Genomic DNA, 21,457 nt, shown 5'->3' with positions numbered 1-21,457 from the left:
TAGGGATGGACAGTGGAGCTCATGTGGTATCTTGATAATGAAGCTCTTGTTTCTCCCCTTCTCAGACACTCTCTAAGACAAGCTGTTTACTCAGCCAGGCTCCAATAATTAACGCCTGAGCTGAGACCGAAACTGCATTTGCACAGCACAAATGCTGTTGAATAAGTATTGATATTTGTTTTTGCAGTACAGGCTGTTTGTGTGTTGGTTTTTCAGACAGGTGTACAATAAACTCAATAGTCTGAGAAACATTCCTGGCTCAGTGGGGTAATAAATTGATATGAAAGCTTAAGTCATTGTAGCACAAGGTGAGACCAAATCCCCAAACCAGGATGTAGTAAATTCAATGTCATGGTCACCTTGTGACACAGGAAGAGTTATGAAGAAAATGTTTGAGCTGCAGCCAGTAACCTTGGGAGTGATGCTGAGATTAATGGTTATGGCAATAGTTGTGATAAACTGTAAAGGGATGAGGATAAAAAAAGATGAACACCATCCTTCAGCATCCTTCTTTGAATTTGTCAACTCCACCACCTCTCTCTCTTTAATCTCGGTGTACATTTTGTTTCTACCCTAATTTTTTTAACGTTCACTGTTCTGTTGCATTTGCACATTTCTACACCCAATTAAAATCATATTTTTTTAGTATGTATGTATGTATGTATGTATGTATGTATGTATGTATGTATGTATGATATGCAGAAGGGTTAAAAGGCGTAGCTGAGAGAAAAGAAGACTGCTGACATCCTTCACTGTGAGCTGGACTGTATTCTCATCTCCACACATGCATTCAACCGGCCTATCCATTATTCATTACTTGCCCTCTAATCCTCTAACACTGCTCTGTTTTTCTAATGCTGCAATCTCTCTTCTCTCTGCAGCCATTCTTCGTAATCTCGACATAATGAAAAGAGCATAATGCCTTCCATAGAGCAAGGTATTGACTGCTTGTTCACATAATCTGATTTTTGGTATTTTCAGTGACCATACATAGCTAATAAGACTTTTAAACTCAAGTATCCTCTTTACATCTATTTCCATTTGCTTGCTCTTTTCACATTTCCACTGAAAAGAGCAACATCTTTATCTCTTGTTGTTGTTGTTGTTGTTTTTTTTTTTCAACAAAAGCTACTTTCTGGCAGAAAAAAATACTAAATACCCAATTCACATTGAGGAATTGAAGTTTCCCCTCAACACACAGAAAAATAGATTGCTGTATTGTGTATTATAGAGTCTACCTGGAGAGCACCCACAAACACTTCAAAAACGTATATACATCTTGTCTCGTCAAGATGTTGGATTCAGACTTATACATCTCAGCTGCTACGGGAAGGACAAACTCAGACTTAGGTAATCCTTTACTTTTTATCCAATGTCTCATGCCGGTCAGGGTTTCACTCTGCCAATGAAAGCTCCTCATAAAAACAAATGCTAGGATGGTCCCTTGCTAACAGAGACACTGAGCATTGCAAACATGATACTATACCCGCAAACATAGCATGTTAGGATTTTCACTGTCACCTGAAGGCTGATGTTGTTTGCATTTAGCTCAAAGCAATGCTATGCCCAGGTAGGGGTTCACAGAGTCGTTAGCATGGGCTAAGTCTCTGAGTCTGGACTAAGAAGACCAAAGGTTATGTTTGGTGTGATTTAGTCACTGTGCCTCCTCAAGGTCCAGTGTCTCCATGTATGAACAGTAAAATAGAAAAACCCACTGAAACACTCCTCAGAGTTTTTTATTCTGCAGTTTTTCCTGTCTTTCAGAACAAGCACAATTCAATGGGGGTATGCATTGTTTGATGTGTATAATAATTCTTTAAGTACTCACTACCCATTGGATAGCAATACAAAATGTTAACTATTTGGACTTTAGCGATTTTAGCCATAACCAAGTTCTATGACCAGAAAAGCATTAAAATCCTTTAAGCTTTTCATTCTCATGAGTTCAGATTGCGTCTTTTCAGATGTATTCTGTAACTTTACTATGTTAAATATACATTTAACTGTCTGAGTTAATCAACTAAAAAGACACTGTATCCAAGGCAGCATTACATTTGCCTGTTTGCTGTAAATGTAATTTGTGTAAATTAAAATAAGTCATTCACTAAGATCAGAGCAGAAGCACAGCATACAGCGGATTAGAATATATGTTGAACTCCTGTGCATATGAGGCAGTTGAGCCTCCCCCCTCGCTGGCTGGAGTGGCAAAGCCTCTGCAAGGAGGAGTGTGCGCAGTTAAGGACAGAGCAATCAAGGTAATTGATAAGTGGCCGCCAGAAGGAAATCTCCCTAATTAGACAGAAAACTCTTCATCTCTTTCTTGTGAGTGCTTTGTGGCCGTGGTGCTGCCAGTCTCCATGGCGACCGCAAGATGCTGGTCTGAATTTTCCGAGGAGATGCAGACCGGGATGTTGAATTTTTTTTTTGGACGGCAGTAGGTAGCACATTCTGGGAGCAGCCCGGGGCCATCGCTTGTGTGTTTATCCGAGCACCAGTGGAAGTGCACTGCCACTGGCAACCTGATGTCATGGCTCACTGTGTTAGAGCACTTCACACTTTTAAATTCAAGCATGGCCATACAAGATGGATAATGAGCCTCGTCATTTTCAGGGAAATATTGTGCCATCCTATTTCTCCTTTTTCCAGAGAACCAAAACAGAGGCACATCAGAAAAATAGTTAGTACCCTTTTCTCCGGGCTTCATTGTGTTTTATTTATTTTTTGCCAACAATATGACAGAGGCTAGAAACATTAGAAACATTCTCTACAATGGCTGCACAAGAAGAAGCAAAGAAGTAATTGATTAACACTTCACAAGAATTAGTATAGCGTATTAGCACAGTCAGCTGACATATGGCACTGTAGTCAATGGTTTCACAACAAATTAACATCTCACACAAATGTATATTATATTCACAAAGGCTGCGTTTAGATTAATGTGTAAAGCGGTTGTACGTCAAATAAGAATATAGAAATTGCATGAAAAAAAAAAAGAAAAGTAATTTACAATGGTAGAAAGGGAATCAGGAGTCCTCAGAGCTCCTCCTTCACATTTCTGAACTCTGCTTCTTCACTTCTCATACTACCTCTCCCCCCATCCCCGCCACACGCCTGCTAAATCTGCTCATACCACGCAATTCAGCCCCAGTTCATTAATAGAACACGCATCTGTGATTGAGAATTGATGTCAGTTGAGAATTCTCAGCACACAGTTCTGTGTCTGACGAGTCAGTGCCAGGTCGCTGCCCTTTATGTGAGGTGGCAGATGGATTTTTCCAATTACGTTTAGATTTTTAAATATAACACAGATCTTTAGAAAGCTTTGAGTTTTAATCACCCTAAGATGTGTGTTGTTGTTGTTGTTGTTGTTTTTTTTTTCTTAATCTTGTCTGTTCATGATGCATATAATGTAAAAGGAGAGAGTTTGAAAAACACTAGCATTCCTTTAAATACATTTTAAGGTTTCAAGGTTTCAAGATTAGATTGCTTGCTTGATGTCTGCTCTTTCATATTTCATGACAGCGAATATCAGATGGCTGCAGGTGGTGCAGTTTATTATCAAACTACTTTAGGTGTAGAACAGAGCGATTACAGAGACCAAAATGATCATATTTGTTGTTTAAATGTTTTGCCAAAGTAATAAAATACAGGCTGCAATCATTTCAGTAATTGCTTGTACTTAACCCTCCTATTATCCTCAACTATAAGAACACATTTGATACTTGGGGTCAATCTGATCCCAGGGATATGTTCCTTCAGATTTTTTTTTTTAATTATTATTTTAATTGAATAAAAATGTAATTTAATTGAATACGTTTTTGTATCAGGCACTATTCATTGAATGCATAAATAATCCTTTGATAATGAAACATCCAAATCTTTTCTGATTTGGATGAACTCTATTGGTGGTGACCCATGACCTTTCATTTACTTATTCCTGTTGTTTTTATTTACTTTTTTAGTAGCATGCTTGTGGTCAGTCACCACAAAGTCTCACCCCACCTCTTTTTTTTATCTGGGTTTTACGACTGACAGGGGCAGAGTTAAAGTGTTTTGACTGAATGGGGGTCATTATACATTTTCAAACTTTTTTAAAGTTAGGACATGAGAACATTGGTCAGAACATGAAACTGTTTTCATTTTGTATTGTACAAATTGTAGAATGTGAACATCATATTTTTCTTTTTGGGCACAGGCACAGTCAAGTGCAACACTCATGCCCTGATTTTTGTAGGTGCTTCCTCAGGGGATTTTCTGTGTAAACCTGGATATTGCAGACATAGCTGTGTATCACACGCTGCCCAAACTTTGATGTTGTATTTGGCAGGCCTGCTAAGCATACTCTGCCAGATTGGACACCACCCACGGAACACAAGCATTCATCGAAAGTCAGCATGACAGGTATCAAAGTTCTCGTGTGAAATTGTACTGAGCCCTGTTTCCTTATCATGTATCTGCTCAAAAGTATCAATTCTACACCTGCAAGTGTAAGGATCTGAGGTCACACACACACACGGAGACAAACATATTTTACACAGCTAAAACAGCTTGAGCCCAGAGAAACACTCATACGTGCCAAATATGTACAGCGAATTGAAAAAATACCATGATAATTTTATGCTTGATCAGTTATCCCCCTCAAATTAGGAAAAGTCAGGAAATATGAAACAAACAAACAACAACAACAAAAAGCAACCCAAAGGCAACTGCAATTTTTTGAATGATAAGCATTCAATTGGGCCAAATTGAACCCCAAGGTTGATAGCGGAGGGTTAAACACTTAAATCTTCAAATTGCCAACGCACTCGTGTCGGAGATTATGAGCAGGAAACAGTAGCTGTGCAAAGACAAACTCATCTGGCAGTGTAAAAGAAGTCAACAGCTAACCAAAGTTGGGGCAAACACATAGGGATTTCAACATAGGCAAATACTGGTTGACTTGTTTTCACTAGTACAAAAAAAAAAAAACAAACAAACACATTAACTCACCACAGTAATTAACCACAGCCACAATTATAACGATAATTAAAATGTTAACAGTTATAGTAACCATCTGCCATTTCTACTATAATTTAGCTAACTAACAGTGTCATCTGTGTCTGCTCTGATTGATTCTGAGATATTACTGATAGTTCCTTTTCAAAGTTGGCTCTTAGGAGAAATTCATACAAAATGTTATATGCCAAAAACTCTATGGCAAAGCTAAAGCTGATTCTGCTTTTACAATGCATGAAACCAATTCACAAAGGAATATTCTGAATTACTAATCCCCACGTGATACTGCAAACAAATGTCCATGAGCGCTTTAACTTTGACTATCATTACAGTTATTTTATTCCATCAGGTCACTGGATGTAATTAGCATTTGGTGATTTCTCAAAATGTGACAACTTCAAAAACTACTTATATACATTCTGCTGTTTTTAACTTGACTTTTGCAAAAATAATGATACATTTCGCACACCTAATAGATGCAACACCTGGTCAAAACTAAACAGAGCGGTTATATACGCTACAGTACACCACCATAATTGTAAGAAAATATTCAGGAATGTATTACTCTGCAAAAATGCCAGTTTCATTGAACATACAGCAAAACCAATACTTATTGGCTCTGTCGTTGCCTCTGTGGGCCACTCCAGTAAAGTCATTGGTAAATAGCTGAATTTGTAAATAGAGCAGAAATTCATTTCCACACTCTGGAATGTCATCCTTCTCCTTCTTTAAATTCTCTGAGCCACACGAACCAAAGCCATTGTGGTGAAACACTGAGTGTAAAGAAAGCATACAGAGACACTTAAAACCCTGCAACCATTTCAACTGCAAACAAAGCCAATTTTTTTTGAAAAAAAAAAAAAAAAAAGTTACATTATCTACAAATTCATATTTATTTGCTTTTCCCATTTTATTAATCATCATCCTGGGTTTACACTTTTTTAAAGGTGTTTTGTTGGCTCTGCCCGTCGAAAAAATTGAGAAAGTCACATTCAAACAATATTCAAAACCCAAGGGATATTATGATGAGGTTCATGTATCGTCACATATTTCATTACTGCAGGCACACCTCATTTGGTATGCAGAGGTGAAGGAAGGGAGGGGTGTCTTAGCTTCAGCTGATTGATGTCTTCAATTTTATTAGTGCCATGATTTGTTCGGAGCAGATAAATTATTCAGCATTAACCAGAGTAACATGGCACTCCAGCTAATGCCACTTAGTGTGTCTTAGATGACAGGCTGTTTGTTCACCATAACTGGAGTTCAATAATGTCTTTGAAGCAGATTACATGCTGACATCAGGCGGGGCATGTTTGTCTACACCATGATGGAGATGTTCTCAGTCTAAGCTGAGGCCTTTTCCTTGACCTTGTAGTTGTTTTAAACAATCAAGGAGAATAAAGAGTTGAAGTGGCTGCCTGCATTGTTCTTAGGTAGAGGGTTTATCAATCCTCAGTGACTCCGCTCAGAGGGCTCAACACACTTTCTGAAAGTCAAATAACTGAGGAGCAATCCAAAGAAATCCACTCATCAATGGCTTAATGTAAACAGGAGACCCTGTTATGTAGGATTGATTATGATTTCATGCCTCTTGTGACTTCTGATAAATCCACGGTCCAAAGAGAAAAGAAAATCATTCTAAAAATATGTAGATAAATAAAGAAGTAAATCATTAAAGTTAGCTGAGCCACACAGAATACTGAACAACACAGAGTTCCCTACTCTGCCATGAAGAGAGAGAATGACCTTGCTGTAATCCATCATCCAGCTGCCGACGGATCAGGCTCATTAATTTTAAGTGGATTTTTAAGATTACTCGCTTGCATTACCAAGAAAATCTCACTTTTTTATTGGAACATACCAACAAATGGTCCCTAAAGCAGAGATTTGACTTGAAAAGTTTGTACCCAAACCTTTGTTGGAGGAGCAGCTCTTTGCCTGAAAAGAGTGAAACATATTCATGTTTCTTTTGTCCCTTTTCATCATCAGAACATCCTGTACTGTTGCGGTGTGGTCCATTGGGCAAATTATGAACTGGGCATATTTTGCTTTCTAACCTTGTTTTATCATCTTTTTGAGAAGCTCTTATCAAATAGACATTCTCAAAGTTTGCTGTTGCTGTTTTGTTTGTTGTCTTCATGAGGAATCACAAAAAAATGATTCCAATGTGTAGCCTATTTGCCATCATCTTTATCTAATCCTTTGAATTTCAAGTGTATCAGCCAAACTGGAGGGGATTAGTTGTATGATATTACTTTGAGTCTTGTCATGATATCTTAAAACTCTGTAGTGGAGATTTGAGTGACCTCCGACTGCAGATCTTGTTGGATCCTCCTGGAACGAGAGCTGTGGGGGACCCAGTCCATGCCTAGTCATGCCGGCTTCTTCCCTGCTTCCGTCAGAGCGCAGAGGGAAACAGGCTCCCTGGTGGTGTTGCGGCCTCTGGTCAGACTGTTCTCCTCCACACGGGCCCGGCAAGGTAGGCAGAAATCCCTGAAGCAACGCTTGAAATTTTCATCCAGAAACGCATACAGGACAGGATTAAGACTGCTGTTGGTGTACCCTAAGGCGATACACAGGTGCCAGCTGGCAATCACCAGGGGGTTCCTGGTGTCGATCTCCACCATGGTCTTGACGATGATGAAGATGTGGATGGGGGTCCAGCAGATGATGAAAGCGGCCACGACCACCAGCACCATGCGGGTGATTCGACGCATGTTGCGGTCTTTTTCCTTGGAGCCTGAGAGCAGACGAACGCTCCTCAGACGGAGTATCATCAGGCCGTAACATATGGTGATGACCAGTACGGGAACCACGAAAGCAAAGATGAAGACGCAGATCTTAGTCACTGTGTCCCAGTACCAGTCAGGGTCAGGGAACTTCAGCATGCACATGGTTCTACCTGTAAAAAGAAGGCAGGGAGTGTTAGGTGGAATTACTAAATATAGAGTATTGGTATCAAGCAGGTTTGATGGGCTTTGTTGATTTAAAAACCTAAACCCACAGAGAAACCTATATTAAAGAATACTTCTCTACTAAGACTAAGCAGAGTACATCCTTTGTGAACTTTTATAATCCTATTGATTGCTCTGTGACATTTTCCAACTTTCTGCATCCATGGTATGATTGATGGGGATAGTGTAGTGCTGGAAAAGAACTGATGGTGATGGCCAAAGTCTTTATATTTTTTTCCGGAGAGCCACATTCAAGAGCGAGGTGGGGCAGTTAAACAATTAAAGGAAAAAGAAGGCTTAAGCCTCAAGCCCTCTTTTTCTTTAATTTCATCCCTTAAACCTTTTGGATTAAATGCCAATAATCTTACCACCTCTCCATCCCTGGTCATACACCGTGTAATTGTTGGTTATATTGGTTGGTAAGGTTTCCACCATTAAAGTGCATTGGCTGCTTTTAAGATAATTAAGGAGCTGCTTAGGGCTACATGAGCACGCTTTCAGTTTCTCTCCAGGCCAAAGATTGGACAGCTCTAAAAGTCAATTTTCCACACTGTTATGCCAAGAGACTGACTCAACGTGGCAGCTTGTCTTTCATTTCCTTAAGCAAGTTAAGCATTTCCTTTATATACTCCAGCGGAATCTCCTGATAGAGCTAAAGTGGTGTATTACAAAGTACTTCAGTTTTACCCCCTTAAGATGATAACTTATTTCAGAAGTGCAAAAGTCAGCATTTCACTCGATTATTTTGAAGAACATTTACATAGTGGAGTTGGAGTAGAGAGCAAACGTGCCTGTTATGGGATGGTGGAAAGAGAGGGACAGCTCCTGGATGCTATTCAGAGCTTCTACTCACTATTAATAAACTGAGCAGCAGTTTCCCCTGAAGCAGCTACCTTTAAGCATTGATTAAAAACCAAACACCATGCTTTGTGTCAAAGAACGATTTTTAGATGAACTGGTCTAAACTGGTTTTGGATGTTTTGTTCCCGGCTCTGGCCATTCCCACTTGATAGTCTACTTTCTTGGATAAGAAGCATAAATAAATACTACTCCTTTCCTTTCTTTTATGAACTCTCTTGAAAGTCTAAATGATCTATTCAACTGTGAACTGTGCCTATTCTTTGGTTAAAAAAAAAATCCTCATGTGAAAGACACTAAACTTCTTAAAGGAAAATATATGACAAAACGGAGGGAAAAAAACACAGCCTCTACCACTATCTGTCACTTTGGTCACTGCCATGACCATAATGGGCACCCCGATCGCTGACGACAGCACCCAGATCAGCACGTTGATCATCTTGGCCTTGACTGGTGTACGAAACTCCAGCGCCCGGACCGGGTGGCACACGGCGATGTAGCGGTCCACGCTCATCATGGTGAGGGTGAAGATGCTTGTGAACATGTTGTAGTAATCGATGGCAATAATGAGCTTGCACAGGGCTTCCCCAAACGGCCAGGTGTTCATGAGGTATTTGGCGCTCTGGAACGGCAGTGTGCTGGTTGCTAAGGCGTCGGCGAGGGCCAAGTTGAAGATGTAGATGTTTGTGGCTGTTTTCATCTTGGTATACCTAGTGGTGATCACAGAGCAGAAAGCACATCCAATAAGCAGCAGTGGTAATGAGAGCAGCTGAGAATGAAAGGCTCTGTTTGGGGACGTGGGGATTTATAAGAATGACTTAGATGAAGAGTTATTCCCCCATGCTGTAGATAGCCATTGAGGAGCTGTGAAAGCATGATGCTAACTCCTCGCCACTTAGATGTTTTCATTTCAAATGAGCAATTTGCAGTAATGGTTACCATCGGCTTGTTGGCCTCTGACCAAGCAGCCTACTTGCAGGGAAGGCTCCAGAAAGCAGCAAAAGGGAAATGCTATTGAACTGAGATTTGTGTATATTTAATGCCCTGGATTCTGTGTTTAACGTGGGACTGTGCATTTGTATTTGTGTGTGTGTGGCAAAGATTTTCTGCCTGATATTTTTTGAAGAAAAGAAAAATGGTCATCTGCGCAGACCTCATTTTGTTTTCATATAACGCTAAAGTATTGGAGTTAGAAATTCTCAGTGGAGCCATAAGGACTTTTTCACATCTCTCAGCAGGAATATTTATGCTGTTTCCATACTGTACATAAATCTCAGCTGATTCAGTTTTCTGGAGATTAAATACAAAACCAACTCCTGTGCAATGTGGACTGACCAGAAACACGCAGGGGCATTAGTAAGGTCAACATTACATGACGATGTACTCTATAATATAGTAGTAGATAGATAGATAGTAGATTCAAAGATATACAAAATTGAACATTATTACATCCTTTGATTTTGCCCTTTTTAATACTAAAGATGTAATTGAATAAACAAGGATAATATATTCCACAATGGCCGATGTATTTGAAATTTCAGTGGTTTGGTTTTTGGTCTTCCATTAGAATGCAACCACCCAGATGTCTAAATGGATTTGTGTATTGATTTTTCTTCTGGTCATTTTTCATGGGGGCTGAAAAGGCAATAACCTAAGGGTGTTGGCGGTGATGGTGATGGGAGTTGGGGCTGTAATTTCGAATGGATTTCAGTTGTGGCCGGAACCAACACACCAGCACAAATACAGACGCCGTTGGGTTGCTAAAATTATTAAACTGCTTAGAGGCTTATTACCCTCACATGATAAATGAAACCTTATTTGTTCAAGTTGAACATGTCGTGAACTCCAAATACCTGCTGAAACCAAACCAGTCAAATAAATGATACAACAAATGAGGCCATCAGGAGGTGATAAATCACAAGAGTACCTTCTTTTGACACTTAACAGTAAATAGATGGGCTAATCCATGAGCCGGCATCTCTAATTACAATTTTCTTTTGCTACACTACAGTAATGGGGCCAAGCCAAATGCCGCCAAGTGGCCAAGTTAAGTATTGAAATTACACCATTGGTCGTATTGGAACTCTATTCTTCTGCTGCTTGGGTTTTAGGTTATGGTCTGTTGGCAGTTTTTACAGCAGTATTTATCTTAACTGCAGAAGGTAATAGGCCTTTGTTTATAATTGCCTCTGTTTTATATGTGTAGCTAGTCATTCTTGCAATTTAGTATACAACCCCATTTTATTTTGCTGCCATGAGCCCTGTTAAAGTTACTGTATTGTTTGCTAATACTAAAAAAATCCAGTAACAATAATTGTTTTACATAATGGTTCAGAGGACAGACACACTTTATTACCTATCATGCCTTTTATTGTTTCCCTTTATCTGTTTTGTTGAATTTCTGGTTGCTTGTGTTTACGTTTTTCAGATTCTGTGCCTTAGCAGTTATTGCTGACTTCCCCCCCCAACTCTGCTATCCTCTCTGCTGTGTCCCATGTTTGGTTATTCTTCTGTTTCAGCAAATGATAATGCCTCATGACATACATGCAACTCATTTGTCATAATGGCGAGGCTCTGTGCTTCCTATGAAATATAAAAGTTTATGGGTAAATGTTGTGCTTTTGTTTCAGTTGTGTTTTGTTGTGACTGGTCCAGTGGTGCTATCCATGGCTTTGAAGGAGGGGTTATCCATTTGTCCATGTGAGGAGAGAACAAGGCATATGATCAGACAGCTGGCGTCACGGCTTGTTTTCCTGATTTCATGAAAATATGTGTGAAGTAATGCTAATCACACATTTCTTTAATCCATGCTGTTGTATAAATTATGGGCAAAGCAGAAGGCTTTGAGCTCATGAAGTTAATTGTCCGATGTGATGCCTTTACATCACAGAGCAGAATAAGTAACCCGGCTTCATCATCTCTAGTTCAGTTACACTTTTAGATAGAAACATTTCTGACAAAACTCTGGATTTTAATGTTAGTTTAAAATGCGCTCCAAAAAAGGTGGAGTGGAAGAACTTAATCCAGAAGGATCTCATGGGAAAACCTGACAGCATGTTCAAATCACCTCCCGGAGCTGAGTTGAACTAACTCTTGTAAGACTTTGGACTCATTGAGACCTTTCAGGACAACAGAATCCTTCCTGTTCTGTGGTTGTCTGAATGTTGAGTTGATATAAAAGGTCACTATCTCAAATTAGATCATCAACATCATCAACAGTTCAATTATTAATTACACTTCTTGCAGTTGGTCCATGACCGTGACGGAACTGGGCTGATTAAAAATTTGTCTGGTATAATAATTCAGCTTGATGTAAATTCAGGTATCAGAAACTGTAATTACATTTGCCATTAGATTCCCATCAGTTATTCCATTGTCTGCTGTCAGCTCCAGCAATCATCTCTGACACATTCAGTACTGTGTGTGTTTCTGCTGTTCAGCTCAAAGAGGGTCAAAAAGGCAAAATTGTTTCTGTTAAGCTGATAGATGGGAACTCGCTTAACCCAGTTTACAGATCGCGGTGAGCATTGTTTTTCAACTCTCAATCGCTAATTTATGATTACGTTTTGTCAAATTGGCACCACTGAAATGAATTGAATTCGTTCCTGTTTACAATGTGCCCATACACCTTTGAACCATGTATTCCAGTATGAGTACAGTATATTCATGGGCTGACAATATACTGACAGATATGATTGGATTACTTTGATGGCACCCTGAAAAATGATGTTTCTGATGTAGTGAAGGAAATGAGTTTCATTGTCTTCCATCACAAAATGGATTTATGGGTCTTTATTCACAGTACATAATAAGTACACAGACGTAATGATATGTGCATGTTGACTGGTGTCTATCACACTCACTCACTCACCTTTCCACTCTTTTCCAGCCTGATCTGGTATTGACTCTGCCTGTCCCTGACCACGTCTCCTCGTCTCTGCCTCTGACTGTGACTTCTGCCTGTGTGTCTCCTGGTTCTGGTCGCTCTGGCTCTCCTGGGAGGAACTTACTGCTACCGTTTTTGAGGCTCTGTTCCTGCTGCTGCCTCAGCCAGCCTTCCCAGTGAATGAGTGCTATTATTACTCCAGAGAACCATGTTCGCCCCCCAGCAGAGATTCTAACTGAAGAGGAAATTCTCGTGGATTGTTACTCAGTTTTTTGGTGGATTTGATTAAAGACTTTTTATCTACGTTCCTGCTGGTTGGCTGCTCTTGAGTCCTGTTTAGACCTGTGACAGTAACAGTCACAGGTCCCCCCCCACAGGTCCCCCCCCCGCCCTGCCCTTCCCTGGATGGAGGCGTGGAAATCTTGTGTTTATTTGATGAGAATTTACAAATACAGCAGGAGGTCCTGTAAAATGATTGCAACCCTTTTTGTGTGTGTGTTTTTATTTTTCAAATTTACAATCAAGACAAAAGGAGTGAAACAGATGAATCAGCGGCAGATTACTGCTGAATATCATTCACGCATATGTTTAAGCATCCTAATCTGATGGCTCCTCTAAGCAAAAGAGCAGCAGGAAGCTTTTGCTATTTTAATAATCATGTAAGGGTTATGAAGCAAGCACAAAATGGCAAACCGATGAACCTTTGGAAAAGAAAATTTTCAAAATCAATTTGTTAGACAATATCTCTATCTCATACAGTGAACAAAAACTGCTCTGTTACGTTCTCTATCTCAATCTCTTTGAAACACTTGATTCAGCAACTAGAGCTCAACTTTTGGCATGGGGAAGAGGATTATGTTCAGTTTAAGAGTGACTGTGACAAGTGAACCCGGATTCAAAAGAAATCACTTTCTCCTCTGGGGATTCCTATTCCGCCAGCTTGGATTAGGCACATGGTGTGTCCTGTTTAGTACAAAACTGCCACCTGTTCTCAGTCAAAGTGGAAGGGACCTCACTTGCTATACCACCATCTAGTAAAAAAGAAAACCCAAACAAACAAGGAAAATCAAAAATAAAACTCAAACCAGCAAGGGACAAAAGGTTCCCTGGCCTCGGTACAACCTTCCTTCAGTGGAAAACATTAACCATCTTGACCTCTGGTCTTTCCTGGTATGAGTGGTAGGATTCATGAAATGTTACCAGCATTGTACTGTATAAATCCACAATAACCAGCTTTGGAGAACTACTGCACAGTATTTATCTTCAGAAGTCTGAAACTGAGAGCAGTGAGAGACCAGGACTCAGACAGGTTAAAATATTACAGCATACATCGATGCATTATACATTGATGCTGATAGTTAACATTAATTCTTATTTTAAAAGTAATCAGTAATCAATTAATTTTTTTAAGGTTTTCTGTTCTTTTTTTTTTATCTGGGCAAACGTATTCTCTACTTTGACCACATGTCCAAACATTATAAGATAGTGTGACTGTATACACCAAATTCACTGATCGGTAGACCACAGTCCAAGATGCAACAACCTCATGGGTTCAGACTGAAAATTATGAAAATCTGACTTTTTGAAAGCCAGTATGAGCTGGGCCTGGCTTGAATGAGATTACATAGCTACTATGAACTTGCAAAGTGTTTAACCTGAACCAGGTCATACAACAATGATAGTCATAAAATCACATCCATAGAAAATGTGTGGTATAAAGCTGTTAAAGCCGAATATTTTTTATTGTGATTAGGGCTCAGTAGGCGCATAAATTCAGGTATCAGTGCCATTATTTTGAAGGAAAAGGTTTTAAAAGATCTAATTTTAACACAGAGATTTTGAAAAAGCTTTGTTGTTCCTTTTTTATGACCTTTAGCAGCATTTATTATCATTTCAAATCAAAGGCAGGCTTCATTTTGACATCTTGTGTCGAGTAATGGAAGGAGAGGGAGCTACAGTGAACTGTTCGATAAGGTGCCGCAGAAAAGAAACTGCACACCTCATACTTCTCAGCAACCTTCACCAAACCCCCCATTTGGCCTCATGCTGGGTGCTGAATGAAAGCAACTGCCCACAGACTGATGTAAAATGGCCAATGATTCCCTAACTTCTTTATAAAAATGCTAATGGTTTGTTTTGCTGTGCCACGATAGGCCGCCACTTTATTTTAAGGCTCAGTGAATCCGGGTTTAGTTTGAGTTCAGAGTGCAAGGGTTTGGGGTTTGGGGATGAGGTTTTGATAGTTGAGGATAACACAAATCATCTCCTGCTCTATGGTCTATTTTCCACTAGATAGGACCACCATTAAAAAATGAACTTCATGGTTATGTCATCTTTTTGTCATCATGGAAAAATTCATTTCATGAATTACCTTTTAAATATTCTGTTTACCATTTGACCTTAGATCTAATAAAAATGTGCCAAGAGTAAAAAAAAAAAAAAAAAAAAGGGAGCAAAAGTGGTTTAAATTTATTTAAAGCATTCAGTTATGTGTTCAGTGATATTTTTTGACTCTTCTGTAATCTGCTTTAGGAATATTATAATGCCTTGTGTCAGTTTTGGTCCTCTCTGTCCTTTTTCAATGAGCAGAATTAGCCTTCAGATCGGTCTTGCTCTTTTATCTCAATGCTGACTGTGGTTACACTGCCTGACCTGACCACATTGGGGCTTTTCAGTGCTCGTACACAAGTCGCCAATGATTCCTGGGCTGAAGCCATGGATGGATCAAACATACACGGGGGCACACACACACAAACATAAATGGTAGGTGAGATGGAATGCTAGCAGTGAGGAAACACTTCCCATGTTTGACTCAGCAGAGGAAATAAAGGTACCAACAGCTTGGCATCTCTCTCTCCTTCTTTTACACACACACACACACAGTCATGCTCCTACTGGCAAAGGGTTTCAATATTTTCAGCCAAAATTCCACTCAAGAAAAAAAAACAACAAAAAACTACCAGGTGTTGTTCTTTATCATTTTTGTTTTTGCCAACATATCACCATAGTACAATACCAATATGTGGTGTGTGAGCACTGTCCCAGATCTGCATTCTTCTTGGGGAAAATAAACCACAAGCAGCAGCTCATTTCTGCATAAACACTCACAGTAGCTAATCCGCAAGCTACACATCGAATCGCAGTGGGTAGATAAGTGGACGCCATGTGCCGCTGACCTATGCATGAGTCACTGTGGACCACCTCTAAATGAACCACTGTCAGCAATTAGTGCCACAGAAGCCCGCTGCTCAATCCATCCATAAATGGGATTTGTGTGCATTTCAATGTCTGTGGTCTCTGCTATATTCATCTACAGCAAACAAATCAAAGAAAGATACTTTCAAAATGTAATTTTAGCTTTTATTATACAAAGACTTCAACATTGATCTTTAAAGATCATGAATCTTTCATAAAGGCAAGAAATTAAATAGTCCTATAATAGTTCTATGTCATAGTGAATGCCTTATTTTGTTATTTTTTTAGTTACTGCAAATGCAAAAATTCTGGTAAACTTTAAACTTTACACTTTAAAGGAAATTTGGATTGATTTTAGAAATAATAATCATTCGTAAGAGTTATGCAGATGGGGGCATCCTTGTGGCTCAGGGGATATGATTGTGACAGTGATTGGCAGCATTGGTCAGATTCATTTCTGACCAGTGCTACATGTGACTCTCCATCTCTTCCTGTGAACAACTATGTAGCAGACATAAGATATATCACTCTATATCACAAAATCCAATGGACGCAGCACTTTGTATTGATTGGGGGTGATGTCTGCCTTACCTAGGCAAGTCTTTACATGTTAACTCCCACAGAAAAGACATGCAGAAAATGAATTTGATGTGATGCAGAAGATAAGGCTGAATTGAAAGTTGCAAATTATTCTACTGTCTTCAAATCCTCAGTCCACCGTTTGCTTGTTTGCACTGTAAAGAGCCATACTGAAATGTAATAAATGACATATCCAAATCCAAGCCCCTGATCCAAACCCTATAAACATCCTCTACATTTGTAGTTGCTGAGCTAGCCATGAAACATTGTGCATCTTGGATGTTGGAAGACATCAACCCCATACTCACTAGTTGGATCCATAACCACAGGTGAAACTTATCAAGCAGGACTGAATTTTCAGAAATAAAACATTGTATGTAATGTATATGTCCTTTTATCAACAGTGGTGTTGCCAGATAAGAATAAACCCATCTCGGGGTCATTTTGTAATAAAGACTGTAGATCGACGAACAGTCTGCAGATTAGCAGTCTGCACCACAGAAATGTTATCACGGTGTGCATGTCTACCTTACTTTTCAATTTTCTACCTCACCATGTCTCTAACATCGGTTTGCGTGTCTCCTCCAGAGTTTAGAGTTGCACCGCAGGAGATAATACATTCTGACCAGGGTGCTTAATGTGCCCAGCCTCTTTTTTCCTCTCTCTTCTGAAGGAGATGAGCCACAAACGCAAAATGCCAGGTGAATTGTTGTGCACAATTCGATTCATTGCCCATTTTCTCTCTCTGCTCTCATTCATCTCCTTTTTGTTTCCTTGCTTCCCTTTGACCACCCTCGCTCTGTTTATATTTTGTCTTATGTGGCCAGTCGTGCCCTTTATCTTCACTTTATTTTCACTCATGGGCAGAGCTGTAAATGTTCACAAATGCTTCTCTGTCCATTACTGAAAGATTTCCACTCTGAGCAACAATGCCTTGCTGGTGGCTTTTCCGATAATCAGCTCTATTTTTCCTCTGTCTCTGTCTGCCCTATCCCTGCTATTCTCCTTTTCTCCACGCTGTACAAATTTAAAACCAACACCACCATTCTATTTATCCTCTGCAGGAACTGGACAATCTGAAATAAATGCTATCTGCATTTTTAATTTTCTATCAAAGTATGTGCAACTAGTGCTTCGAATGACACTGAAGAAAAAATGTTTGAGATTACAATGATGAAGCAGAGGACCCTGCTGTTTTCTCCATGACGAGCATACAGCTTAGGACTGGGAGGCTGGTTGGGGAAATACCCGGGTGCTTGCACTGTATCTAACGACAAAGCAGGTGTGGACTTATATTACTTTTAGAGTTTACAGGGAAAGGCAATCTCTGACCTTGAGTGGACAATTATACAATGAAGATCCATTAATGGACGGAATCAATTTACTCTTGAAAAAGCACAAGTCTTTGCAGCATTGTACATTTTAAGAGCTTAAACCCATTATCAAAGCTATCCATACTCACATGAGCCCTAAAGATGACATATTCAAGAGGAATAGGGTTTTAGTGGTGACAGTGGGGTTATCCTCCGCTGAATTTGTATTTAAAGGCAATTAAAAATGTAAGCACATGATTTTCACTTCCATTTAGAGACAAAATCTCTCACTCTCTCACTTCTTAAGAATACCAGGGTCCATATCCACAGATCAGACTGAGCTGCTCCTGTGGCTGAGATGCAGCTGAGTCAGAGTAAACCCGATGGACTGCATCTGAGACTACAGGATGGACCACACAGATACCTTGCACATGTTGTTGATTTTTGCAGAAGCAATGAAAACAACCTCATGCTTTGTGGATGTGGGGGACGAGAGGGGTGAGAGAGCTCTATAAGGGTTGTACAAGCAGTGCAATTAATGTTGATTTACCTAATGACAGACGTATCCCATGAGTAGAATTTTAATCAGGTTTCTCCACACAACCCGTAACTTCAGTTGTGCGTGGTTGCATTTTTCTGCAAAAGGCTTTAGACAGTTAGACTTTTTTGGCTTTTATGAAGTTAAAATTATTGTTTTGAGTTTTAAGTGCTTTAATGAAAAAGGGAGGTAGAAGAATCCAAAGCAATCGCTAAAGATGAAATGAAGATTTAGGTTTTGCTTTAAAAACAAACAAATTAAAAAAACAAAAAACTGCCAAAAGTGTATTAAATGTCATGCAGTCATCATCAGATGTCGGTCACAGGGTGTAATAAGGTCTCAGCTTCATGTGGGTGAATTTCTGCCGCTCTTATCAATTCCCATTACACCTTCAAAGCAACAAAGAAGCACAGTGAAATGGCCATAATAAACAGCGTTTACCTGACCACCCCGTACATGACGAGGACGTTTCCCACAAGTCCCACCACACATATGACCGAGTAGAGAGCCGTGATGGAGATGGCTATGATGATACCCCCGGCGCTCCGCACCGGGCTCTGCCGCTCCGTGTAGTTCTGCAGCCCGTCGCCCATCAAGCCGCTCTCCTGGTCCGGGAAGGTGACATTGTAAGGGATGACAGAGTAAAGGTCGGACAGGGAGAGCTGAGCTCCGGGGACCGTGTACGGCTCCATGCTGCTGCCGAGACGGCGCGGTCAACTGTGCCCGTGGCGCGGGAGGAGGCGGGGTGGGGTCGATGAAGAGACCCGGTCGAGCAGATGAGTGGAGGGAAGCGTGGAAAGAGCTCAGGTGTGTCAGACAGTGATGGAGAAATGCGACAAAGAGGGTGGAAGAGTTTCCCAACGAGCTGGAAGACGCCACGGCTCTGCGTAAAAGAGTTGAGGATGCTGATCCATCCAAACGGAGGAGGTGGAGGTGGCCCCTCAGGACCAGCCAGCTGTGTGTGTGTGTGTGTGCGTGTACATGTGTAATTATATGTACTTTGGCAGTGTGAGCTCTTCCTCTCTCCAAGGTCCCCTCGTCCCTACCCAGCCGCTTTCTTATACCCGTGAGTCTGCGTCAGGCTGCGTCATGGGCGTCAACAGGGACAGACCAGGTGATGGTGCGCCGTCTGAGTGCACAGTAAATCAGTCCTAAGGGGATCTCATGGTTATCGTTCAAACCAAAAGCATGAAAAATGCGCATGATGCTGGATGAGGTCCGGGGTTTGCCTCCCAAGTGAAACCAACTTTTCAAGGAAAAATTGCAAAAGAGCCTCATGTCCATCCCTGAATTTCAATCGATGTGCCCTGCTTACAAGCAGTGAAGATTTATCAACCTGCCATAAAGAAAGTAAAAGAAAAAAAACAACAAAAACAAATAAATCTGTAAATCTACAATGAATAAATTTTAGCATGCACGTGTTTAGAAGAAAGAAAGACAGAAAGAAGAGTTTCACAGTGTTTTGACCGCCATAGGGTGAAAGCCAAAATGGATGGTGCTTTTCTATGGCAAAGATGTATAATCTAAGGCGTAATTTAGTCAAAGTCAAAGCCAAAGTCACAAGATACGCAGAGGAATCGAAATTACGTTTGCTCTTTTGTCCTCTACGGTGTACGGGGTGAAAATTAGAGCAAAAAGGCACAAAATTAATTAAATATAGAAGTTAGAGATGGAAAATATGGACTGTACAATACAAATTTAAACTATCCAAATTCTAGACTGTGCAATAACGTATAAACTGAACGGGGGGGGGGGGGGGGGGGGGGTAACGGGTGCTCTACAGGTCTGTGGGGGAGGGGAGAGGGATGGCTGCATTCACTATCCGCTGCAGGGTCTTCTTATTGTTGACAGCATAGCTGCTGTACCAGACAGTCCCCAACAGGTGGAAAAACTTGAAGGACAAAATCAAGATTAAGGTCGTAAAGTACAGCGGGGGTCTCCAACCCACAGGTTGAAAGAATACATAAAGGTTAATTCAGGTCGGGAGTGGGACTCAGTTTCAGCCCTGGAGTTTCATGCCTCAAACCGCCTCAGTTTAGATCACGACCTATTATATTAACACAGTTTTTCGTGTTCCTTCTTGGTTTCTTTGCTTCTTTACTTATTTATTCGTACTTTTCTTCATTAACATTTGTTTCATTATATCATTTGGTTTTTTTGTTTATGATGTGATTGTTATCATTATTAATTGGAAGCAGGTAAATGAATTATTAACCACTCATGCACGGTGAAGGGGTGGGTATGCTCCATTTTGAACATGCAAATGACAAATTTATTGGACTGTCTGGCTGCTGGGTTTTTTTTTCCCGGTTGTTTTTATGGCTATTTCTGTTCATGTAAAAAAAAAAAAAAAAAACATGCAATTACAACGTTACATAAGTGTACAATAGCGCTCTGTTCTCTAAAGCCTTGTAATTTTTTTGTAAAATATTTACAATTAAGCGCGACTAAGGGTTGCTTCGCAATGTGGATTTATTTCAACGTGGGTGCACATCTCCAGCCCTGTGTGCACGATCACGGACTTGTTACGTTCCCATGGTTACATTAGGGCGCGCGACTGAAAAAAATAAAAAAAAAAAGGAATTGCTGTCAGTTGAGGCGGCTCGGGGTCAGGGACAGCGGCCGGCAGGAGCAGCATACGTGATGTGTTTCAACCCAGTGCCACGAAATAAATAAATAAATAAATAAATACCTAAAAGTGGGTGAAGCGTCAGACCGGCCCACCGGGTTAATCTACTCTGTTTCTTCTGGCATCCCATTCCTCTAAATTGCTGTACTCTCCAAATTTTGTTAAAAGAAGTTAAAGTGTGAGTGTTGAAATCACCATTTTCTGTTTGTTTTTTTTTCTTTTTAGATGTTCCGTGTCGCTACGCATTACACAGTTTACTTTAAGCATACTAGTTGTGAACAAAATGGCTGTCAAAATAGTCGACATTTAGCTAAACGACATTTAGCTGATGCCAGTGTCTGATTAACTTTCAGATAACATTTAGCGACTCTCCGACACAGCACGACTGAAGTCCAATGTCTTCCAGATGTTAAACCATCAGTGTATTTTGAGAGTTGTCAACACAATGTTGAAGTATCTGATCTGATTTTAGAGACTTGGTTGAACAAAGCCAACAGAACAAGTGATTCT

General features: G+C 40.2%; 1 protein-coding gene across 1 annotated transcript; it reads right to left on the bottom strand.

Annotated features, from left to right (window-relative positions):
- Positions 1-7,367: 7,367 nt before the first annotated feature.
- oprd1a (opioid receptor, delta 1a) lies at positions 7,368-19,010 on the bottom strand. Its single transcript, XM_029513919.1, has 3 exons — positions 18,760-19,010; positions 9,162-9,517; positions 7,368-7,897 (listed from the first exon to the last, which is right to left on the bottom strand). Exons 1-3 carry the CDS (start codon positions 19,008-19,010, stop codon positions 7,368-7,370), a joined length of 1,137 nt encoding a protein of 378 aa, XP_029369779.1.
- Between the last annotated feature and the right edge of the window lie 2,447 nt (positions 19,011-21,457).

The sequence above is a fragment of the Echeneis naucrates genome, chromosome 11 (genome assembly GCF_900963305.1).
Source record: "Echeneis naucrates chromosome 11, fEcheNa1.1, whole genome shotgun sequence".
NCBI lineage: Eukaryota > Metazoa > Chordata > Actinopteri > Carangiformes > Echeneidae > Echeneis > Echeneis naucrates.
The sequence above is the reverse complement of the archived record's forward strand: the minus strand, read 5'-3'. Positions and strand labels throughout refer to the sequence as shown.